This window comes from Ictalurus punctatus, chromosome 4 (assembly GCF_001660625.3).
Source record: "Ictalurus punctatus breed USDA103 chromosome 4, Coco_2.0, whole genome shotgun sequence".
Lineage (NCBI taxonomy): Eukaryota > Metazoa > Chordata > Actinopteri > Siluriformes > Ictaluridae > Ictalurus > Ictalurus punctatus.
In genome coordinates this window covers 11879369-11897500 of record NC_071284.1, presented here as the reverse complement: position 1 = coordinate 11897500, position 18132 = coordinate 11879369, and the positions used below count along the sequence as shown (strand labels likewise).

At 38.0% G+C, this 18132-nt stretch overlaps 2 protein-coding genes across 3 annotated transcripts in view; one reads left to right on the top strand and one right to left on the bottom strand.

Moving 5' to 3' along the window:
* The window catches only part of b3gnt9 (UDP-GlcNAc:betaGal beta-1,3-N-acetylglucosaminyltransferase 9), a 4378-nt gene extending 4282 nt beyond the window's left edge, over positions 1-96 (top strand). The window contains exon 2 of the mRNA XM_017465860.3: positions 1-96. This exon is cut by the window's left edge and continues 2110 nt beyond it. The gene's annotated coding sequence lies outside the window, so the exon portion shown is untranslated.
* Positions 97-1693: 1597 nt separating this feature from the next.
* Positions 1694-16620, bottom strand: phaf1 (phagosome assembly factor 1). Of its 2 annotated transcripts, none has more exons than XM_047152914.2 (16): positions 15758-16620; positions 14856-14938; positions 14661-14744; positions 14436-14479; positions 14067-14146; positions 13814-13908; positions 12640-12737; positions 9385-9497; positions 8078-8211; positions 7426-7509; positions 6309-6391; positions 5940-5983; positions 5309-5358; positions 5152-5210; positions 4637-4709; positions 1694-3425 (listed from the first exon to the last, which is right to left on the bottom strand). In XM_047152914.2, exons 1-16 carry the CDS (start codon positions 15819-15821, stop codon positions 3336-3338), a joined length of 1278 nt encoding a protein of 425 aa, XP_047008870.1. In that variant the 5' UTR covers positions 15822-16620; the 3' UTR covers positions 1694-3335. The 2 variants fall into 2 exon arrangements, with proteins under 2 accessions (XP_047008870.1, XP_017321345.1); XM_017465856.3 differs by having other exon boundaries at positions 12640-12704; positions 15758-16619.
* Between the last annotated feature and the right edge of the window lie 1512 nt (positions 16621-18132).

The following is an 18132-nucleotide window of genomic DNA, read 5'->3' as shown; positions in this document are numbered from 1 at the left end:
GTGCCAGAGCACTGAAGTTGAGCATGCACTATGTACAGTATGTAAGGTTTTCTTTTTCCATATTTCCATTAAAATGAAAAGGAAAAAAAACCCAAACACCAGAATTTTGCCCATTTATTACATCCAGTCTTCAAATATTAGTCTTGCTGAACACACTGTAACAATATTTAATGAACAAAAGTTAATGCAGTTTATAAAATTGCAAATATCGTGCTTTCAGTAGACTAGACGAGAGAAAAACTAGTCACAGCATTTTTGCATGGATTCAAAGGGCTTGTGCAAGCTTATAGCTGGCCCTTTCCATGAATCATTCACGACAGCTAGGGTTATTGCTTTAAAAACAAATGAACAACAACAACAAAAAAAAACCCCAACAGAATGTATGCCTGATAAATTTTTAGCAAATTTCTAAGTGCTACTTGCGAAATAGGAAACACCACGTTGCAATGAATCATGATTCACAATGTTTAATTAAGAATCCCATTTCCAGAAATGGGCCAAATATACTGAATCCACAAAAAATTATTACTTTGGAGAAGGGGGGGGGATGGGGGTTAGGGGTGAAAACATACAACATGTCAGGAATACAATACATACAAGCATTTATATGTGCATCACACTGAACAGAAGTTCCATTTTTTGAATCATTCCATTGCAACATTCGCATAAAGTCAAAAACAGGAAATAAGCAAGAATGTTGATGAAAATGAAGCATTCATTTGCTCCCAACATTAAAAAAGATCCACCTGAGACTGGGCAGGCAAATCAGCCCATCAAACTACTCTCTCCTAACATTTTCTAAATGGTATGACTGAGTGGTTGTGCTGCTTCTTCTCAGAATTTCCTGGATGAACTTCTGAACTCGAGACTCCAGTTGTGCATGTAAAAAAATACCTTCTTATGAATGTAAAAGCTGTTCATAAGAACTTCAAATAGATTCTATGAAAGTGCGCGTTTTTTGTTCCGTAGAAACATCACAACCATCAGAGTGAACGTCGAGTCACGAAGAGCCGACGACCTGCTGGGAATAATCTGGAGCAACGAATTTAAAAATGTGTCTTTACAGGTAAACAGAACTTCCATGGTTGTACCAAATCACGTTTGAACTTTGATTCATGACTTCATTTTCTCAGCCCTTCGTGACATTTTTCCTTTCATACATACTCATGTAGTTTTTTTTTGTTTGTTTGTTTTTTTTGGTGCAAGATGGCTGTAACAGACAGTCCACTGGTTTTAGAGTTTAGCTGTACATGCTCGATCATACACAAAACAGTTTAAATAATTTTATTTACACCCAATCAAGCTTGGTGGGAGATGACCGCGTTAACAGTGGCTCCAACTTTTGATTTTTTTTTCCTTACTAAAAACTGAACATGAACCACAGCCTTCTTTCACAACTCGTGAAAGCAACCAATCAATGCCAAACATACACCTGCATCACATACTGCAGAACACAGAGCTGCAAAGATTTGTTCAGTGGAGGCTGACACTACTGCTACAGAAGAAAACATCCCCACATTTCTGTCTAGAAGCATCCGACACTGTGGGGCTCTGCTTTAATTTTAAAAACAAGGGACCTAGAGAGAGAGATTGCAGTCTGGTTTACCGACTTGCCTCGTCAAACACAACTCTAAACCTGGTAACGAGGTGAATCCGGTGTGTTTTATTTAGCAAGGGAACCACCAACAAGTGCTGGATGATTAGACTCCATTTATTTGGATGAACATAAAATACTAACACGGTCCTGTAAGCACTGCAGTCATCTCACATCGCCTCCCAACCATGGTCAAACATGGGCCGCTGCTATAGTGTCCATCTGAACCACCCTGTTTGAAAACTCAGAATTCTTTCCATTTGAAAGGACAATATGAAGCATATATGACGAGAAATTTCCAGAGTTCAACTTGATCTGAACCCAACATGGTACCTTGAGCTTAAAAGGACAAGACTTTAAGAATACACTATTTACAGATCTGTACATAAACGGACACGGCAGCAGAGTACCGTGGAAAACCTCACGTCTGTCTGGTACAGCAAGTCTGACAGCAGTCCTCTCTGTAGACCAGAAACAAGGAAAAAAAAAAACACAGAACAACATAGGATGGGATATATCTAGTAATAAAATAACTTTAAATAAGTATACAAGAGTATATAATAATAATGATAATAATAATAATAATGAGGATTTAGGGGGAGTAATTGAAACAAAAAACTGTTGTAAATTAAGATGATCTGCCTGTTCTTCCTTCTTTGGCTAATGTTTTGGCAAATAAAAAAAAGGATTGTGTTGAAATGGTTGAAAATGTAGGAGATTAAATCAACAAGCAGGATGAAAGGGAGTATAGAAAGTGTGTATGTGTGTGGTGGGATCCATATGAGATCCAGAAAGGCAAGAGGACTGCGTTTAAGAGCTTGAAAAATCAATGTTCCTCTGCTGTCCTCTTTCTCTCTTTCACATAATCTCTCCCTCCCACACTCAATAATCCAGTCAACAGTCCTGTGTGGAAACAAGTCAAGACATCAAATGTCAAGTAAATGTGATGCATGTTTAGTGCAAATGTTAAAAATCAATGCTTTACCTTAAAACAGCACACAACGATGATGGGCAACCAACCTAATGCTACGCTGAAGATTGCACTGCACAGCATTACAAAGGGAGAAAACCCATGCTGTGTACTTAACCTGCGTATACTTCTGTCTGTACGTGAGAAACTCAGGCCAAGAAAACATTCACAGCAATGACGCACTCCATCACTGTGCAACTCATTTGTGCTTGTAATAATGTACATCACACAATCCTACCTTAAAAAAAAAAAAAAAAAAAACATAAAGCAACACTTTATTCATGCAGTGGATGCCAGTGCGCCATATATAGATCTGTGTTAGATGTGCGTGCCGTCACTGCTGTACTGAAATTAACTGAATGTGTGTATAAAGAGTGCGTAATGTGCAATAAAGCAACCAGTCATGAAATGCATGTGTTTTACGTGGGACAAATGTAGAAATATAAAGCCATAGCAGCTTCTCTAAGCCTGCAAAATGTATGCACAATGCTTATTAACGTACAAGTTCAACTGTGGGTGTGTGTGGTTTGAGGGGATAAATGCTCCACTGTGCTATGCTGACACTGACAAAAATGGAGGAGAAAGGGAGAGGAAGAAGCAATGCAGTCTGTTGTGTGTTTCTATAAAGGGGGTCAGGGAAGACACCCATCCTGGTGTGCAGCAGAAGGATGAAGGCTGGGGAACGCCCGGCACATGACTCTAGCTTGTGTGATGGCAGCAGTGAGGGAAGGCACACTGCGCTGGTGGGCCCTACTGGGCAGGACGGGAATCTCAGTGAGCACTCGGTTCGGCACGAGGAAGGCTGGCAGGGCGAGGGGCTCCGTACAGGCTCACTGATGCTATGTGGTTATTCTGCATCACCTGAAAGCATAGTGACAGAAGTGACATGTTTCTGTGCATCAAGTACTTCACTGTGGGTGTGCACAAAATTACCTGAAAAGCCAACACGCACTGGATGCTTTAACACCACCACCTGTACACCTGCTGATTCTTGCGATTATACAATCAGCCAATCATGTGTCAGCAGCACTATACTGTACATAAAATCATGCAGATCAGTGCATTTGAGCGGAGCGGGTAGCGGACCGCTTATAATTCCACCGGAGCGGAAAGGGGCTTTCTTAAGATTCTGCTCTGCTAGCTCAGACCGCCTGGCCCCGCTCGCACAACCCAGAATGCACTTTGTGATATGATGGCTTGAGAAACTGCAAAATAAGTAATAGGTCTAAGGTTCAAACATTGTTTTAATAAAGTAGCAAATCTTATACATAAATGCACAGTAAAACAATAAAAGAAAGAGGAAGGAGAATAAATGAAAGGGAGTGTGGAGAGACTGTGAGATTCCTTTTGGAATTTTAAGCAGCACATTGCCAGAAAGCGCGAGAACATGCTACAGAAACATGGTAAATTTATTTATAAATTAATACAATTAAATAAAAAGGCACAGCCTGTAACAGAATGTCACCCACAAATAGCATAATTATTATCTATACTATTGCAATTGAGGCATTTATTCAAGCAATGTATTACAAAGAGAAATTTCATGTCAGAGAGGGATTTGGGCAAACTTGGTTTTACTGGTGCGAGTGAGCGGTACACAAGTGGAGCGTTTGCTTCGGCCGTGAATGACTGAGCAGACCGCACACACATAGCACGAAATATTGAGGGTCACAGCACTCTGCTTTGCTCACGTGCTAAAAAATAAAAATCCAGTAAGTGGCAGTTCTGCTTTTCTGCTCTCCATGGTTATCAAGAGCGGTTATATGAGTGACTGTAGACATCATGCCAGCTCAGACTAATCTGGCCTTTCTCCTCGCTCATCAACAAGGCGTTTCCATCCACAGAACTGCTGCTCTCTGCTTTGCATTAAAATCCCAGGAGATTCTGAAACACTCAAACCAGCCCATCTGGCACTGGTCCTATATCTGTATGAATGTGCGCATTGTGTTGCTGCCACAGGATTGGCTGATCGTATAATTGCTTGAACGAGCAGATGCTCCTATTAAAGTGGCCGGTGAGTGTATATGTTAATTGAAACACAAGTCCCACATACAACAGCATGACTCTCATACCTCAAAGATCATCCTCTGCAGCCCGTAGCAGAATGTTGATCCGAAGGGATTGGTGTTATTAGCGGATGATGACCTGCAGAAAAGTGGATCACTGATTTAGTAAAAATAATAAAATAAAATTGCAAGTCCTCCATGGATTTTACCAACAGCTTATGAATACCTTAACTGAATACCTCAGTGTTGCTACAGCCTAATCTATAGGCATCTACAAATATATAGCATCTGTGCTCAAAATATAGCATAGATTTTTTCTCAGTAGAGGAAGTCATGTCAACATTCTTGTCCATGAGCCATAAGCACACATACATTACCCAAAAACAAAAACAAAAAAAAAGAGTTGGTTTTATGTTGATTGAGAAACAAAAATGACTGCACAGATTCCAAAGGCTAGTAACGAAGACTAGGAATTATACATTTATACCAGATGCTTAGGAAATATTTTTAACCATCCATTATAGAAATACTAAAAAGTTGAATAACAATGACATTTTTCCAAATTCAGCTGTCTCTCTTACCTATGAAGCACCACTGGTTTCTCCATAGGGTGTCCCAATAACTCCTGGATCTGATCCCACTGAATGGGAAGAAATACATTTAGCACAATCACCACAAAACTTTGGACACTGACTCATTTTGCACTCTATTACAGTGGTGAAAGTTATGTGCAGTCACCTTGCTGTAGGTGGTGAGGATACAGTCTTCCTCCTGAGCATCAGGTCCATCTGAAAAACACGAAGGCTTTTAAGACTAGCTATATGTGTCAGTGTATCAGGTGTAGAGGACGACCGATAGTGGATTTTACAGATAACAATAAACTAAGTTAGGCAGTACCTGCCGATAACCGATTAATCAGATAACACAAAGTAAAATATTGCTGAATTTTATCACGAAAATAAATAGAAATTAAAATGTGCGGTACTTTTTAAAATTGAAATAATATATTAATATATAAATACTGATTTATTAACTATTAATAAGTATTAAAGTAAATTAAAGATATACATCCAAACTGAACCAAAATGTAACACTCCAAGTAACAAATAAAAATAGAGACCTCCAAAATGAATTTAAAAAAACCACGTTAAATAACAACAAAATTTGTCTGGGATAGTTTTTATTTTGCCTCTAGAGGCCGCTCTCGTATTGTAGAATCACATTAAAAAATATTGGTGTGGATTTTTGCCGACAACCGATATTTTCAGCAATCGGTTATCGGTGCAAAACCAATCAATCGGTAGACCTCTACATAGGTGAGATGTAAAAATACTTTCAGGAAAAAAGTCTGACAAACATTTTAACCCACCTTTTTTAATGATGAGTGGAATCTTAAAATCGCATCGATGATATCTGAAATTAGGAAGGGTGTGAAATATAAGACGTCAAATTCATTAAAGTACTTGCTATAAATTGAAACAAATATTATGTGTATTAATATTACTACCACAAATCATGCTAAGATCCATAAAGCACCTTAGAAAATGAAACTTCAGTTATCTAAAGAAATGTGATGGTTCATGAGGAAAAACCTATTCAGTCAATTCCCCTGGCATTTCTGCTCTGCACTACTAAAACTAGCCATTTCACATCCATCGTCTGAGGAAACGATCATCATTCCACCCATATTCTCTTTGCAGTGCTAAACAGAGCTAAACAAAGGCAGCACAAGACTCACATGTTAAAATTGTAATGGCCAGGGTAATTGGTGTGAAGAACAAACTTCTTCACCAGGTGGGTCGTGGAGTCAAACAGTATGTCCTGAAAGGAACACAGGAAAAAGAATTATTTGTATAAAATATGGAAAATAACTTGTTGCTGCTTGCAATTTCTTTATATAGTGCAAAATGAATGCTATCAAGCACGCCACTAGATTGCAAAGGATTCACAAAGTTACAGTTAAATCCATCACTGATGTTTTGTAGTAGTAGGTCAAGGAAACTGAATTATTCTCATTTGCATCATGATAGGTGGGAAAGTCCCAGGCATTTTAACTTGTGTGTGTGTGTGTGTGTGTGTGTGTGTGTTTTTTGGACACTGGGGGAATTTCCCACCATTCAGTTGCCCTACTACAACATTCTAAAGCTGTGGTTTCCAGTGTAGGGTCAGTGACAACATAAAACCTGTTAATGAATTATTAAAAAATTTTTTTAATGATAACTGCTATTAAACTGGTTATAGTTATTGTAGTTAAGCCTAATTGACTTGCCACCTGAACAGGTTTAAAATTAAAGCAGACTGTCTGGCCAACACATTTCTTGCATGAAGTTGTAATTTCCTCAATAATTTTGTATAAAATGGTGTATATATATATATATATATATATATATATATATATATATATATATATATATATATATATATATATATATATATATATATATATATATATATATATATATATATATAAAATGTATATATAAAATGTAATATATATATATATATATATATATATAGTAGAAATACAGTGAACTTCAATATACCTGCTAATATGACAAAATAACTTTTCACTTAGTGTAACAATCTTGGTGGTTTTAGGTGGAAAATTCAGGAACACAACATTCTTCTGGCTTTAATAAATAAATTTGCCTAATACAAATTGGCCTAATACACCTAATAAATAAATCAATCAATGCGGCTTTTTTTCACAATTAAAATGGGTCCCTAAGATGTTCCTGTTGACCTGGATGACTGAAAACCTAGGTCTACATAATGCAGTAGTAGAACATGCTGTGGACAGAGCTGACTGGCTCAAGCTGCAGAAAAATAGCTGCTTTCCTACTATAGGCACTTACCACTCCCAGGGTGAAGTAGTTGAAAAAGTAGTCATTACACTTAGATGGGACTTGCTTGTGTGGTGAAGGAGAGTGGATCTTCATCTAAAAGATGACACGAGAGTTTTATACATCTTAGAGACATGTACATTTACAGCAGTTAGAAGACACCCTTGTCCAGAACGTCTTATAGAAGTGTTTTGTAAATGCTATCAAAAATCATGCTAGTTTACTAGGTCAGGGACTAAGAATACTATTAAGCTAAAACCATCCTTGAGGAGGTTAGTACACAGTGAAAGAAAATACACAAGAACAGGAATGTGTGTTACATTCATAATAATAATAATAATAATAAAAACAATGCTGCATTAATAAGGGAGCCTGTGGATTTCCCCCCCAATTGAATGGGATCCCTTAGATGTCCCTGTTGTCCTGGATGACTGAAAAACTAAACCTACATAATGTGTGCTAGAGACATGTTAATTCAAGTGCTTTGTGAAAAGTCCAGTAATAAGGAAATACCATGACAATTAAACAGGACTTTGTAAATACATGAGATTTTAGAGAGGTGGCAAGTGCAGCCCTAGACCTTTGAGTGAGCGATGGTAAAGTGCTGAAACCAAGCAGATGCTTTTCAGTAAGCATTTCGAAACTATGAGATTATTGTAATGACCTTGTCCTCAGACTTGTAGAAAACCTTATGTGGGGAGCCCAGAGCACTCAGAACATCCTGACACGAATCACCAAAATAGATGTTCCTTTCCAGCACCCGCACTTTCGCATCAGCCAACACACCTGGACCACAGCCTGAGAAACAACACACACACACACACACACACACACACACACACACACACACACACACACACACACACACACACACACACACACACACACACGATCAGTGTCAGTGCTTGCGTTGGAGAATTGCTTCCCTTGGCTGAGTGGAAAATGAGAAATGCTATATACTTATCTTTTCTTGCAAATTGTAAGGAAATGTAAGGAATAAAACAAATACTGGAAATGCTTTTCTAGGAAAATAATCAACAATGGGGTGGTGTGATTCAGTCCAAAGTGAAGACATTGAAGTTCATTAGTTTCCTATAACTGCATGTAAGGCAGGAGGAACACACGGCTGGCGGCCAGAGTGGAGCTGCTGCTCTTCACCCTCCTGCAAGGAGCCAAAATAAGTGCGCTTTTAAAATAAGAGCACTTTTTCCCCCCACTCCTGCCTCCTGAGCGTCTGTGTTCCACCCGCTGCAGCCTAGAGTAGCCACGTTTGTGTTTATTAGTAACCTTAAATTACACACCGTTAGATTATTAGCCTTTTATTAGTCCCTCCAGGAATTTGTAATCGCAGAAATTAACGCAAAAATCAAGGAAACCCTGCAATATTCAGAGGAGCTTACAATTTTTCTAAATTACTGTAGATTTTCTGCAGATTTGGGCCAAGACACAATCTTGTGATGTCATCACAACGCACATTCAGCCAAAAACCCTCTTCGATTTACATGAGTACAGCAAAAAGGTCTAATTTACCAACAAACATCACCGCAAAAGTGCAAAACAATTTTGTGCAACTGCAATTTCACCAAATTCAAGGAGTTTTCCGCAAAAAAAGCACAAAAAACTCTGCAAGTTGCCGCAATTTTTTTTTAAAACCCGCAGCAAGATCAAGCATTTTCAGCCGTAACAATCATAAAAAAAACTTTGTCCTCAATCTATACGGACTCTTATATACACAACGTATACGCAAGTCCCTGGGAATGAGTTACTAAACATATGAGAACAAGCGCTTTTAAAAAAAACCTATGATTTAAATTACAGCTAGCACTACTGTCAGAGCCGTGCTGTTATAAGAAAATGAACTTAAGGAAACCTTTCTGCTTCAACACCAATCAGACTCAAGAATTCAACAGCAGCTCTACGTTAAATCACCACAGTATTACAAGATTTTTACAGACTAATATCATCCCAAACCTGCAGTGAGGATCCTCAGTTTGAGACCCAGAGGCCCTGTTCCATCTCTCAGAACATCCACACATTCTGCATACACATTACCGAGAAAACAGGCCAGGGGCATCCCAGGAGCCCTGAGAGAGCGAGAGAGAGAGAGCGAGAGAGAGAGAGAGAGAGAGAGAGAGAGAGAGAGAGAGAGAGAGAGAGAATATGAGTGAGTAATGTGTAATATACAGATTGTGCACGAGGAAAGTAGTTTTGGAGTCATTTAAGCACTTGAACGAAAATGGTATTTTAAATCCTATGCTCAATTCTACAGCTAATGTGTTGTAAAAAAGAATGCATTAGCATTGGCCATTAAATTAGCTGCATGTCTAGGGAGCATATCCAACACTTCTCTTTGCACTCAAACTGAACAGGATTACATTAATAGACACTCTGGCAAACGTGTAGAACTTAAAGTCATTTATCTCTCTTTAAGGTTGAAAAGAACCCAGAGAATTTGTGCCAACTATACTTCAGGATACAACCACATGAAATCAGTATTCAGGAAGGTTTTATTTTCTTAAAAAAAAAAAGCCCCACATAAATCTTAATGATGTAACTAATGATATGATACAAAACTGTTCATATTTGAAATAAATAATGCATGTAATGATACTTTAAGCATGAATGCGGTGGGGAATTTCACACAGTTACATTTGTCATCACATTTAAAACTTGAGATTTCGTAAGAAACTTCTTTTTCTGCCAAACACAGGTTTCAAAATTATTGGCACCCCCACAATACGTATACCGCACATAAGGCCAAAGGGTTGTGGAACCCTGACCATCACACCCATAAGTGGTTCTTCCCCAAACTGTCACAACAAAGATGGAAGTACACAATTGTATAGAATGTCTTTGTATGTTGTAGCATTACAATTTCCCCTTCACTGGAACTAAGAGACTCAAGCATGTTCCAGCATGATTCAATTTCCCTGTGCACAAAGTGAGGTCCATAAAGACATGATCTGAAGTGGAATCTGAGTGTCCTGCAAAGAGGCCTGAACTCAACCCCAGTGAACACCTTTGGGATGAACTGGAATGCCGAATGCACCCCAGGTCTTCCCGTCTGACATCAACAATGCTCTTGTGGTTGAATGCCCACAAATCTCCACAGCTATGCTCAAAAATCTAGTGGAAAGTCTTCCCAGAAGACTGGAGATTAGAATAGTCTAAGGGGAACTAAACCTGGAATGGGATGTTTGAAAAGCATATATGAATGTGATGGTCAGGTGTCCACAAACTTTTAGCCATACAGTGTAGTTGCTAAGGATTTTCCTGGAAAGGATAACAGCAGTGTAATGATTAACAATGTTAATCTACACTTGTAGAGGAACCTTGGCCCAGTCTTTCATGCAGAACATATTAAGATGCTTTATGTTTAGTTTGTGTATACTTATCATCTTGCAGCTACAGCCAACTTTTAATTTCTTGGCAGAGGCAACCAGGTTTTGGACTAAAATATCCTGACAGATATCTTAGGCATTTCTTTTTACCAGCTTGTTCTTATAGATATGGTGTACAACTGCAATTTCAAAACTGTCTCTAATATATATATATAATATATATATATATATAATATATATATATATAATATATATATATATATATATATATATATATATATATATATATATATATATATATATATATATATATATATATATATATATATATATATATATATATATATATATATATATATACATACATATATATATACACACACACACACACCCCACAAGAGTGAGTACACCCCTCACATTTTTGTAAATATTTGATTATATCTTTTCAGGTGACAACACTGAAGAAATGACACTTTGCTACAATGTAAAGTAGTGAGTGTACAGCTTGTGTAACGGTGTAAATTTGCTGTCCCCTCAAAATAACTCAACACACAGCCATTAATGTCTAAACCACTGGCAACAAAAGTGAGTACATCCCTAAGTGAAAATGTACAAATTGGGCCCAATTAGCCATTTTCCCTCCCCAGTGTCATATGAGTTTTTAGTCTTACAAGGTCTCAGGTGTGAATGGGGAGCAGGTGTGTTAAATTTGGTGTCATCACTCTCACACTCCCTCATACTGGTCACTGGAAGTTCAACATGGCAAAGAACTCTCTGAGGATCTGAAAAAAAGAATTGTTGCCCTACATAAAGATGGCCTAGGCTATAAGAAGCTTGCCAAGACCCTGACACTGAGCTGCAGCACGGTGGCCAAGACCATACAGCGGTTTAACAGGACAGGTTCCACTCAGAACAGGCCTCGCCATGGTCGACCAAAGAAGTTGAGTGCCCGTGCTCAGAGTCATATAAAGAGGTTGTCTTTGGGAAATAGACGTATGAGTGCTGCCAGCATAGCTGCAGAGGTTGAAGGGGTGGGGGGTCAGCCTGTCAGTGCTCAGACCATACGCCGCACACTGCATCAAATTGGTCTGCATGGCTGTCGTCCCAGAAGGAAGCCTCTTCTAAAGATGATGCACAAGAAAGCCCACAAACAGTTTGCTGAAGACAAGCAGACTAAGGACATGGATTACTGGAACCATGTCCTGTGGTCTGATGAGACCAAGATAAACTTATTTGGTTCAGATGGTGTCAAGTGTGTGTGGCTGCAACCAGGTGAGGAGTACAAAGACAAGTGTGTCTTGCCTACAGTCAAGCATGGTGGTGGGAGTGTCATGGTCTGGGGCTGCATGAGTGCTGCCGGCACTGGGGAGCTACAGTTCATTGAGGGAACCATGAATGCCAACATGTACTGTAACATACTGAAGCAGAGCATGATCCCCTCCCTTCAGAGACTGGGCCGCAGGGCAGTGAACTCACTTTTGTCGCCAGTGGTTTAGACATTAATGGCTGCGTGTTGAGTTATTTGAGGGGACAGCAAATTTTCACCGTTACACAAGCTGTACACTCACTACTTTACATTGTAGCAAAGTGTCATTTCTTCAGTGTTGTCACATGAAAAGCTATAATCAAATATTTACAAAAATGTGAGGGGTATACTCACTTTTGTGAAATACACACACACACGTACACGTTTTATTGAAAAACACGATCATGAAAAATATTGATTATGAGAACTGGTTTTTGTGTTAATAAAATTGAAGTAGGTTGAGTGTTCTAGTATTGAACCTTTCTGCCTAGTCTCAAAGATTTTGTGTTCTGAAATTATGATTTGATTCAAATGACAGGCATGCGTACACACACCCAAACACAAATACACCGCTCTTACTTGGTTTCTTGGAGGTTGTTTCCAGTGTAAATATACATCCTCTTCACTGTAGCCCCATGAGGAATCTGCAGGGAGGCCAAGCCATGGGCAAAGTTAGGCTGTCAAAGTAAGATAACTTGGAATGGATCGGCATGCGGGTGTAGATGCGGCTTTAGCATGCAAAACACACTCATATGTACTCTTGAACATAAAATACCTGCTTATAATATACAAAGAATTTATAATAGTTAAGGGTGATGGGAGGAAACTATCAATTCATTTAGAAGAGTGGTTTAACTTCTAGAAGTTCTACTTTAATACAAAATCATGTCACTTTGTAATATTTCAATAGCAAAGTGAAGCCTTTGAGCTTTTTGCTATTGTTTTTAAACCTACTAGATGGCAGATTCGCAAAATATCTGATTCTCAGTCTTTAAGAATTTTACCATAGCATTGTTAAATTCTCGAATCTGATTGGTCAGAAAGTGTTGATTAATCTAGAACAGCACAGCTCTGATGGTGAATTGGTGAGTGTAATTAAAATGACAGGTTTATACTAATAAAACAATATTTTCAAATACACTATTGTTTCTATAGTAACAGCTAAATCACAGAGCTTGATGCTCACAATATATATTAAATAATTTGTTATTTAACAAAGAAAACTTTATAACTTTTTTATGGTGAAGCTTTCTGCAAGGAGATCTTTATTTAACATTTATGGAAAGAGTTTCCAGTATAAAAAAAAGGCTACTGAGGGAATTCCTGTTTATAGCTGCTATAACGTAAGTGATAAGAATTAAATTGTTTCACAGACATTCCACAACATTAAATGTAATTATAAATCGGCGGCGGCAGGGGGTGGGAATATTGTGAAGTGTCATTCATTCATAAATAATAATTGATACATTTTGAAAAATTGCTGTGGTCTAAGAAGAACAGGACATGGTGTGAAAATAAGCAACTTCGGGTTGGTAAAAAGCATCACACCACCATGTCATTGATTACTTAGCAGCATACCCAGTCATGTTTTTACTGCTTACATACAGTATATTTTAGTTTTTCCTGAAATTAGACAAGTTGACAGGTGTGACAATTTCTGGACTATGATGGAAGAATCTTGAGTATGATCAGCTTTGTGAGCTGCAATACATCAGGGGAAAACCACATGCAACAATCTAGACAGACAGCTTACCTCGTATTTCGGGGCTTCGCTCCACGAGTCTAGCTGGAAGGAGAACGAGAGACCTCGGAAGTTCAGATGGAAGAGCTGTTCTGCAGCATTGTACACTGGGTATGGTGGGACAATTATTTGATTACCATGAGGAATTCTTTGAAAGGTCACTGCATGCTCAATGCAGACATCCCTAAACAGACATTTAAACTGACTGTACACTTGCAGTCCATATAAAATCAGCAAAGAAAGCAGTAGAGACTGCACGCCGTACCTCCTGGATGAGTAGCGCCAAAGGACTGGTCAATCTGCTCTATGGTGGGTGCTATTGCCTGAGAGTTAAAATGTACTCCACTGTAAAATAAGGAAGAAAAGATGATGTTTATTCTGTGCAATACTTGCACATGTGTACACTTCTAACCCCAGCAGGTGGCGCTGCAGATATGAGCTAACGTTTTCCCCTCCCAAAAGTCTTGCAAACACCGTCTAAGATGCCATTTTCTGGTCAGTAATGTTCTAACGAGTCTTGATAATAGCATTTGACACAATTTTCACTGTTATTTCATTCTGTATTTTCTCCTGTACTGGACAAACTGGTAAAATATACCATATAACTATGAAGATATACATGTATATTACTTACCAATATTTCAGTTTCACCTTGGTCAAGTCATACACTTCAATAACCTGCAAATAATAATGCTTGACTCAGTGAACACAGGTGAATGTAAATGCATAACAAAGTGTAAACAGCAAACAAAACAGATAGAACACAAAACACAACTAAAAAACTGTTCAAAAGAAACTCAAATTTAAAAGTGAGTAATTTCTCAATTTCCACAACTGAACGCACACACACACACACAACCTTCAGTCTTTGATTGCAAGCATCAAACAGCAGTTTAATTCCATCCTGAGTCAAGTTGAGTATGAGGTCATGACTGAGTGGCATCTGTAAGGAAGAGAATGATGTTAAAGGAATAAAATCTAGCATCAGTTTGCCTTTATTATTCCACACCCTTTTTCTGTTTTTATAATCTAACGATGATTGGTCAATCCTTACTTGTTCACTGTAGAGCACCTGGACATTCTTGATAATTCGGCAGTGCTTCTGCAAGATGGAAATGGCCTGGGCCAATGGCATTCCTTTTACAAAGAAAAACAATTGTTTTCATTAGTAGTTAACACCTTCTGTATATGAACATCAACATGGGCTAACAGACCCATCTGTACCAGCTTCTTGAAATGTATTCTTTAGCCAAAGAATGAGGAATAAAGAAGAAGAGAGAGAAATACATTTCAAAACATTATACAGGCTACATGCAGTGTGAGGTGAGGTGACTATCTTTATACTCTTTTACACTCCTGGGGCAAAAAAACGAAAACAAACAAAAAAAAGGGCCAAGTCCAAAATGGCTTAAGCTTAAAGAATATTAAGCTTTTAATGGTCTTAACAACAAAACATTGTTCAGGAAATTAGCAAGAATGAAACAAATGTACTCCTGAGACGTCGTGTGCCACCATTTCCTCGTGTACTTCTGCTGCAGTGAACTGTTTGGGGGGGCTAGAAACAGGGAAATTCACTTATATATAGTCATGATAATGATTGAAATGTTTGACATGAAATGCAAACACATGCATGAGTGTACAAAATTCAAATAAACATTACAAAATAAATAAACATATCAATATAATATATAAGGATGTTTAATTCTTACTAGATTCCTGACTAATGCTTTGTTGTTAAGACATTTAAAAGCTTAATATTCTTCCCATTTATTTTTTGTACAGTGTACATTAATTCATATATCAGGAGCCCCCCCCCCCAGAAGCAATTTACTTTTAACACAACTGAGCAGGTGATAGTTAAGGATCTTGCTCGAGGACTGGGTGGTGTTAGGATTTGAACACTAGCCCAAAGCCTTAACCACCAGTTCCTAAGCTGCTTTGTATTTTGAGTCTTACCTAATGCGAATTCCCATTGTTCATTTCCCAAAGAGCGCTCAGGAACCACCTCCAGATCCAGCATTGGGTTTTCAGCGGGCTTCTCGGCCTGGGCCAGAGCTGGACCTTTCCTCTCTCACACCACAGACTAAAAACTCCTGCTACACAAGCCTCAGTTTCACCTGCACCTCTGGCACAGTCCACATCAACCTCCTCGGGCTTTGAAATGTGTTCTAGATATCGGCATGAAAATACTAGCTAACGCAATACAAGCACATTCACCTAAAAAGACATATTTAAAATGACAACGTGGCATAAATACAACAACATGTGTGAGGCGCGAATGCTTACAGGTTGTCTTTCCTCTCAGGTTAATAGAAATATCTCTCTCTCACACACACACTCTCTCACAGGTTTTACAACCTAGTCGCCCCCTGAACTAAAAACACGTTCTTTTTATTTGCTTTACTCTGCTGTATTAATTCAGCATACGGCTACCGTTTAATGAACCAAGCTAGCTAGTTTAGCTGCCGTTGCTCTCAGGTTCAGATTACTGGTAGTTCAATAAGCTAACGGATTCAACACAAACACACACAGTGACTCGCCTAGCCTTGTTTTCTTTCTTCAGTGATGTTCAACAGCTAGCGAATTTCAAAACACTGACACCAGACTGTTCAGAAAGCCTCAATTCCCTCCGCGATTCAGTCGCACTAATTAAACCTGTATTTATACTTCAGTCCAGCTGAGGTTTATAGTCAGCTCGACACAATACAACAACAACAAACAAACAAACAAACAAACAAATAAAAAGCCTCGCACAGATCCAACGGCAACTTCCATCAAAAACACCTCGATCAGCTGATATTTCAACTTCCGGTGTGAGGCACTTCCGAAACTGCAGGCGGTTTGCTAGTTGTCAAAGTAACAGTCCTGTGACCAATTAGAACCAACTGTTGCTTTTCAGTGGAATAAAAGTACTTGGGAAATGATTTGGATATTTTTACACTAAAATTTACACTAACATGTAATATCCTTCCTTTTTATGGATTGTAGTAACCCTTTCCCTTAATACTAATTTGAGGTTTCAGGGAGATTGTGAAAGTGTAAAACTGTAGGATTTAAACACATTAAACTGACTGCAGTGTTTATATATTAGCCTACAGCATCATGTAGTTTACTGTGTTGGAGACATTTCTAACCTTAATACATTTCTATAAATGTCCACCAGATGGTAGCATACACAGTAATACACACACACACACACCCTCACACACACACACACACACACACACACGCACGCACGCACGCACGCACACACACACACACACACACACACACGCACGCACACACGCGCACACGCGCGCACACGCGCACACACACGGTCAAACAAGCAGGTAGGCAAGGAAAAATTAAAGATACATATACACATGTATTTACGGTATTTGGCAGACGCCTTTATCCCGAGCTGCTTACATTTATCTAATTTATACAACTAAGCAGTTGACGGTCACACATACATATACAAAAAAAGTCTAAAAGTCTGAGCCCACATTGAACATTGTTTTGTTTATTTATTTACCATTTAAAATTGGAAATAACCAGAAGCTTTTAGAATTTTTAAATATTTAAAACTATGAAAGTAAATGTTGGATAACTTGAATATTTAATATTCTGAACTATTTCTAGGTCCTATAAACGTAAGCAAACATGTGATATTGACCATGTTAACTGCTTTGTACAAAAGGTCAGATTTTCCTCATCTAAAATTTTTATCTAAAATGGATCGTATGGTTTTGCACAATCTTGTGGAGTCTGTGCTATCTTGAGTGCACACTGTCATTAAAGCAAAAAAAAAGAGAAAGAAAAAAGGACATAACAAATATTAGGAAACTCTGAATTTTTTGTACACATTTCAAATATTTAAATATTAATTTCTACTTTTCTCTCAAACTTTACAGTTTGTGCAATTTGTAAAGTATTTAAGACTTAACTGTAGCAACAACAATAATATGTAACACAAAAACATATTTTTTTAGTCCTCATATTATAACCTGTTTCTTTAACTATATAATTTTTTTAGGGATATTTTCCTATTCACCCACCAAGTATGAATTGTGATCTGACCATAAAGCTATTAAAACCATTTACATAATGCTGGTCACCTGTGCAAAATTCCCCTGGCTTGTAGCACAATTGCATAGCAACTTCAGCAAATAAATAGCTGACATGTGGTCATTTTTCTGTTGGTCTAACAAGATTTCCTTTTCAAACATTCACATGTTTAATCCCTGTAATCAAAAACAGAGGAATCATATACCACCAAAAGAATAAAAACATTATGTTACAACATTAATTGTAAAATAATCCATACCAGCTTAGTTATAGTTTATAAATGA

Coding starts and splice junctions, on each gene's coding strand:
- phaf1 (XM_047152914.2), bottom strand. CDS start 15,821: ATGCTGGATCTGGAGGTGGTTCCTGAGCGCTCTTTGGGAAATGAACAA. Junction 7,510..8,077: donor TCTACAAGTCTGAGGACAAG/GTCATTACAATA, acceptor GTCATCTTTTAG/ATGAAGATCCACTCTCCTTC. Junction 5,984..6,308: donor GGCCATTACAATTTTAACAT/GTGAGTCTTGTG, acceptor TCCTAATTTCAG/ATATCATCGATGCGATTTTA.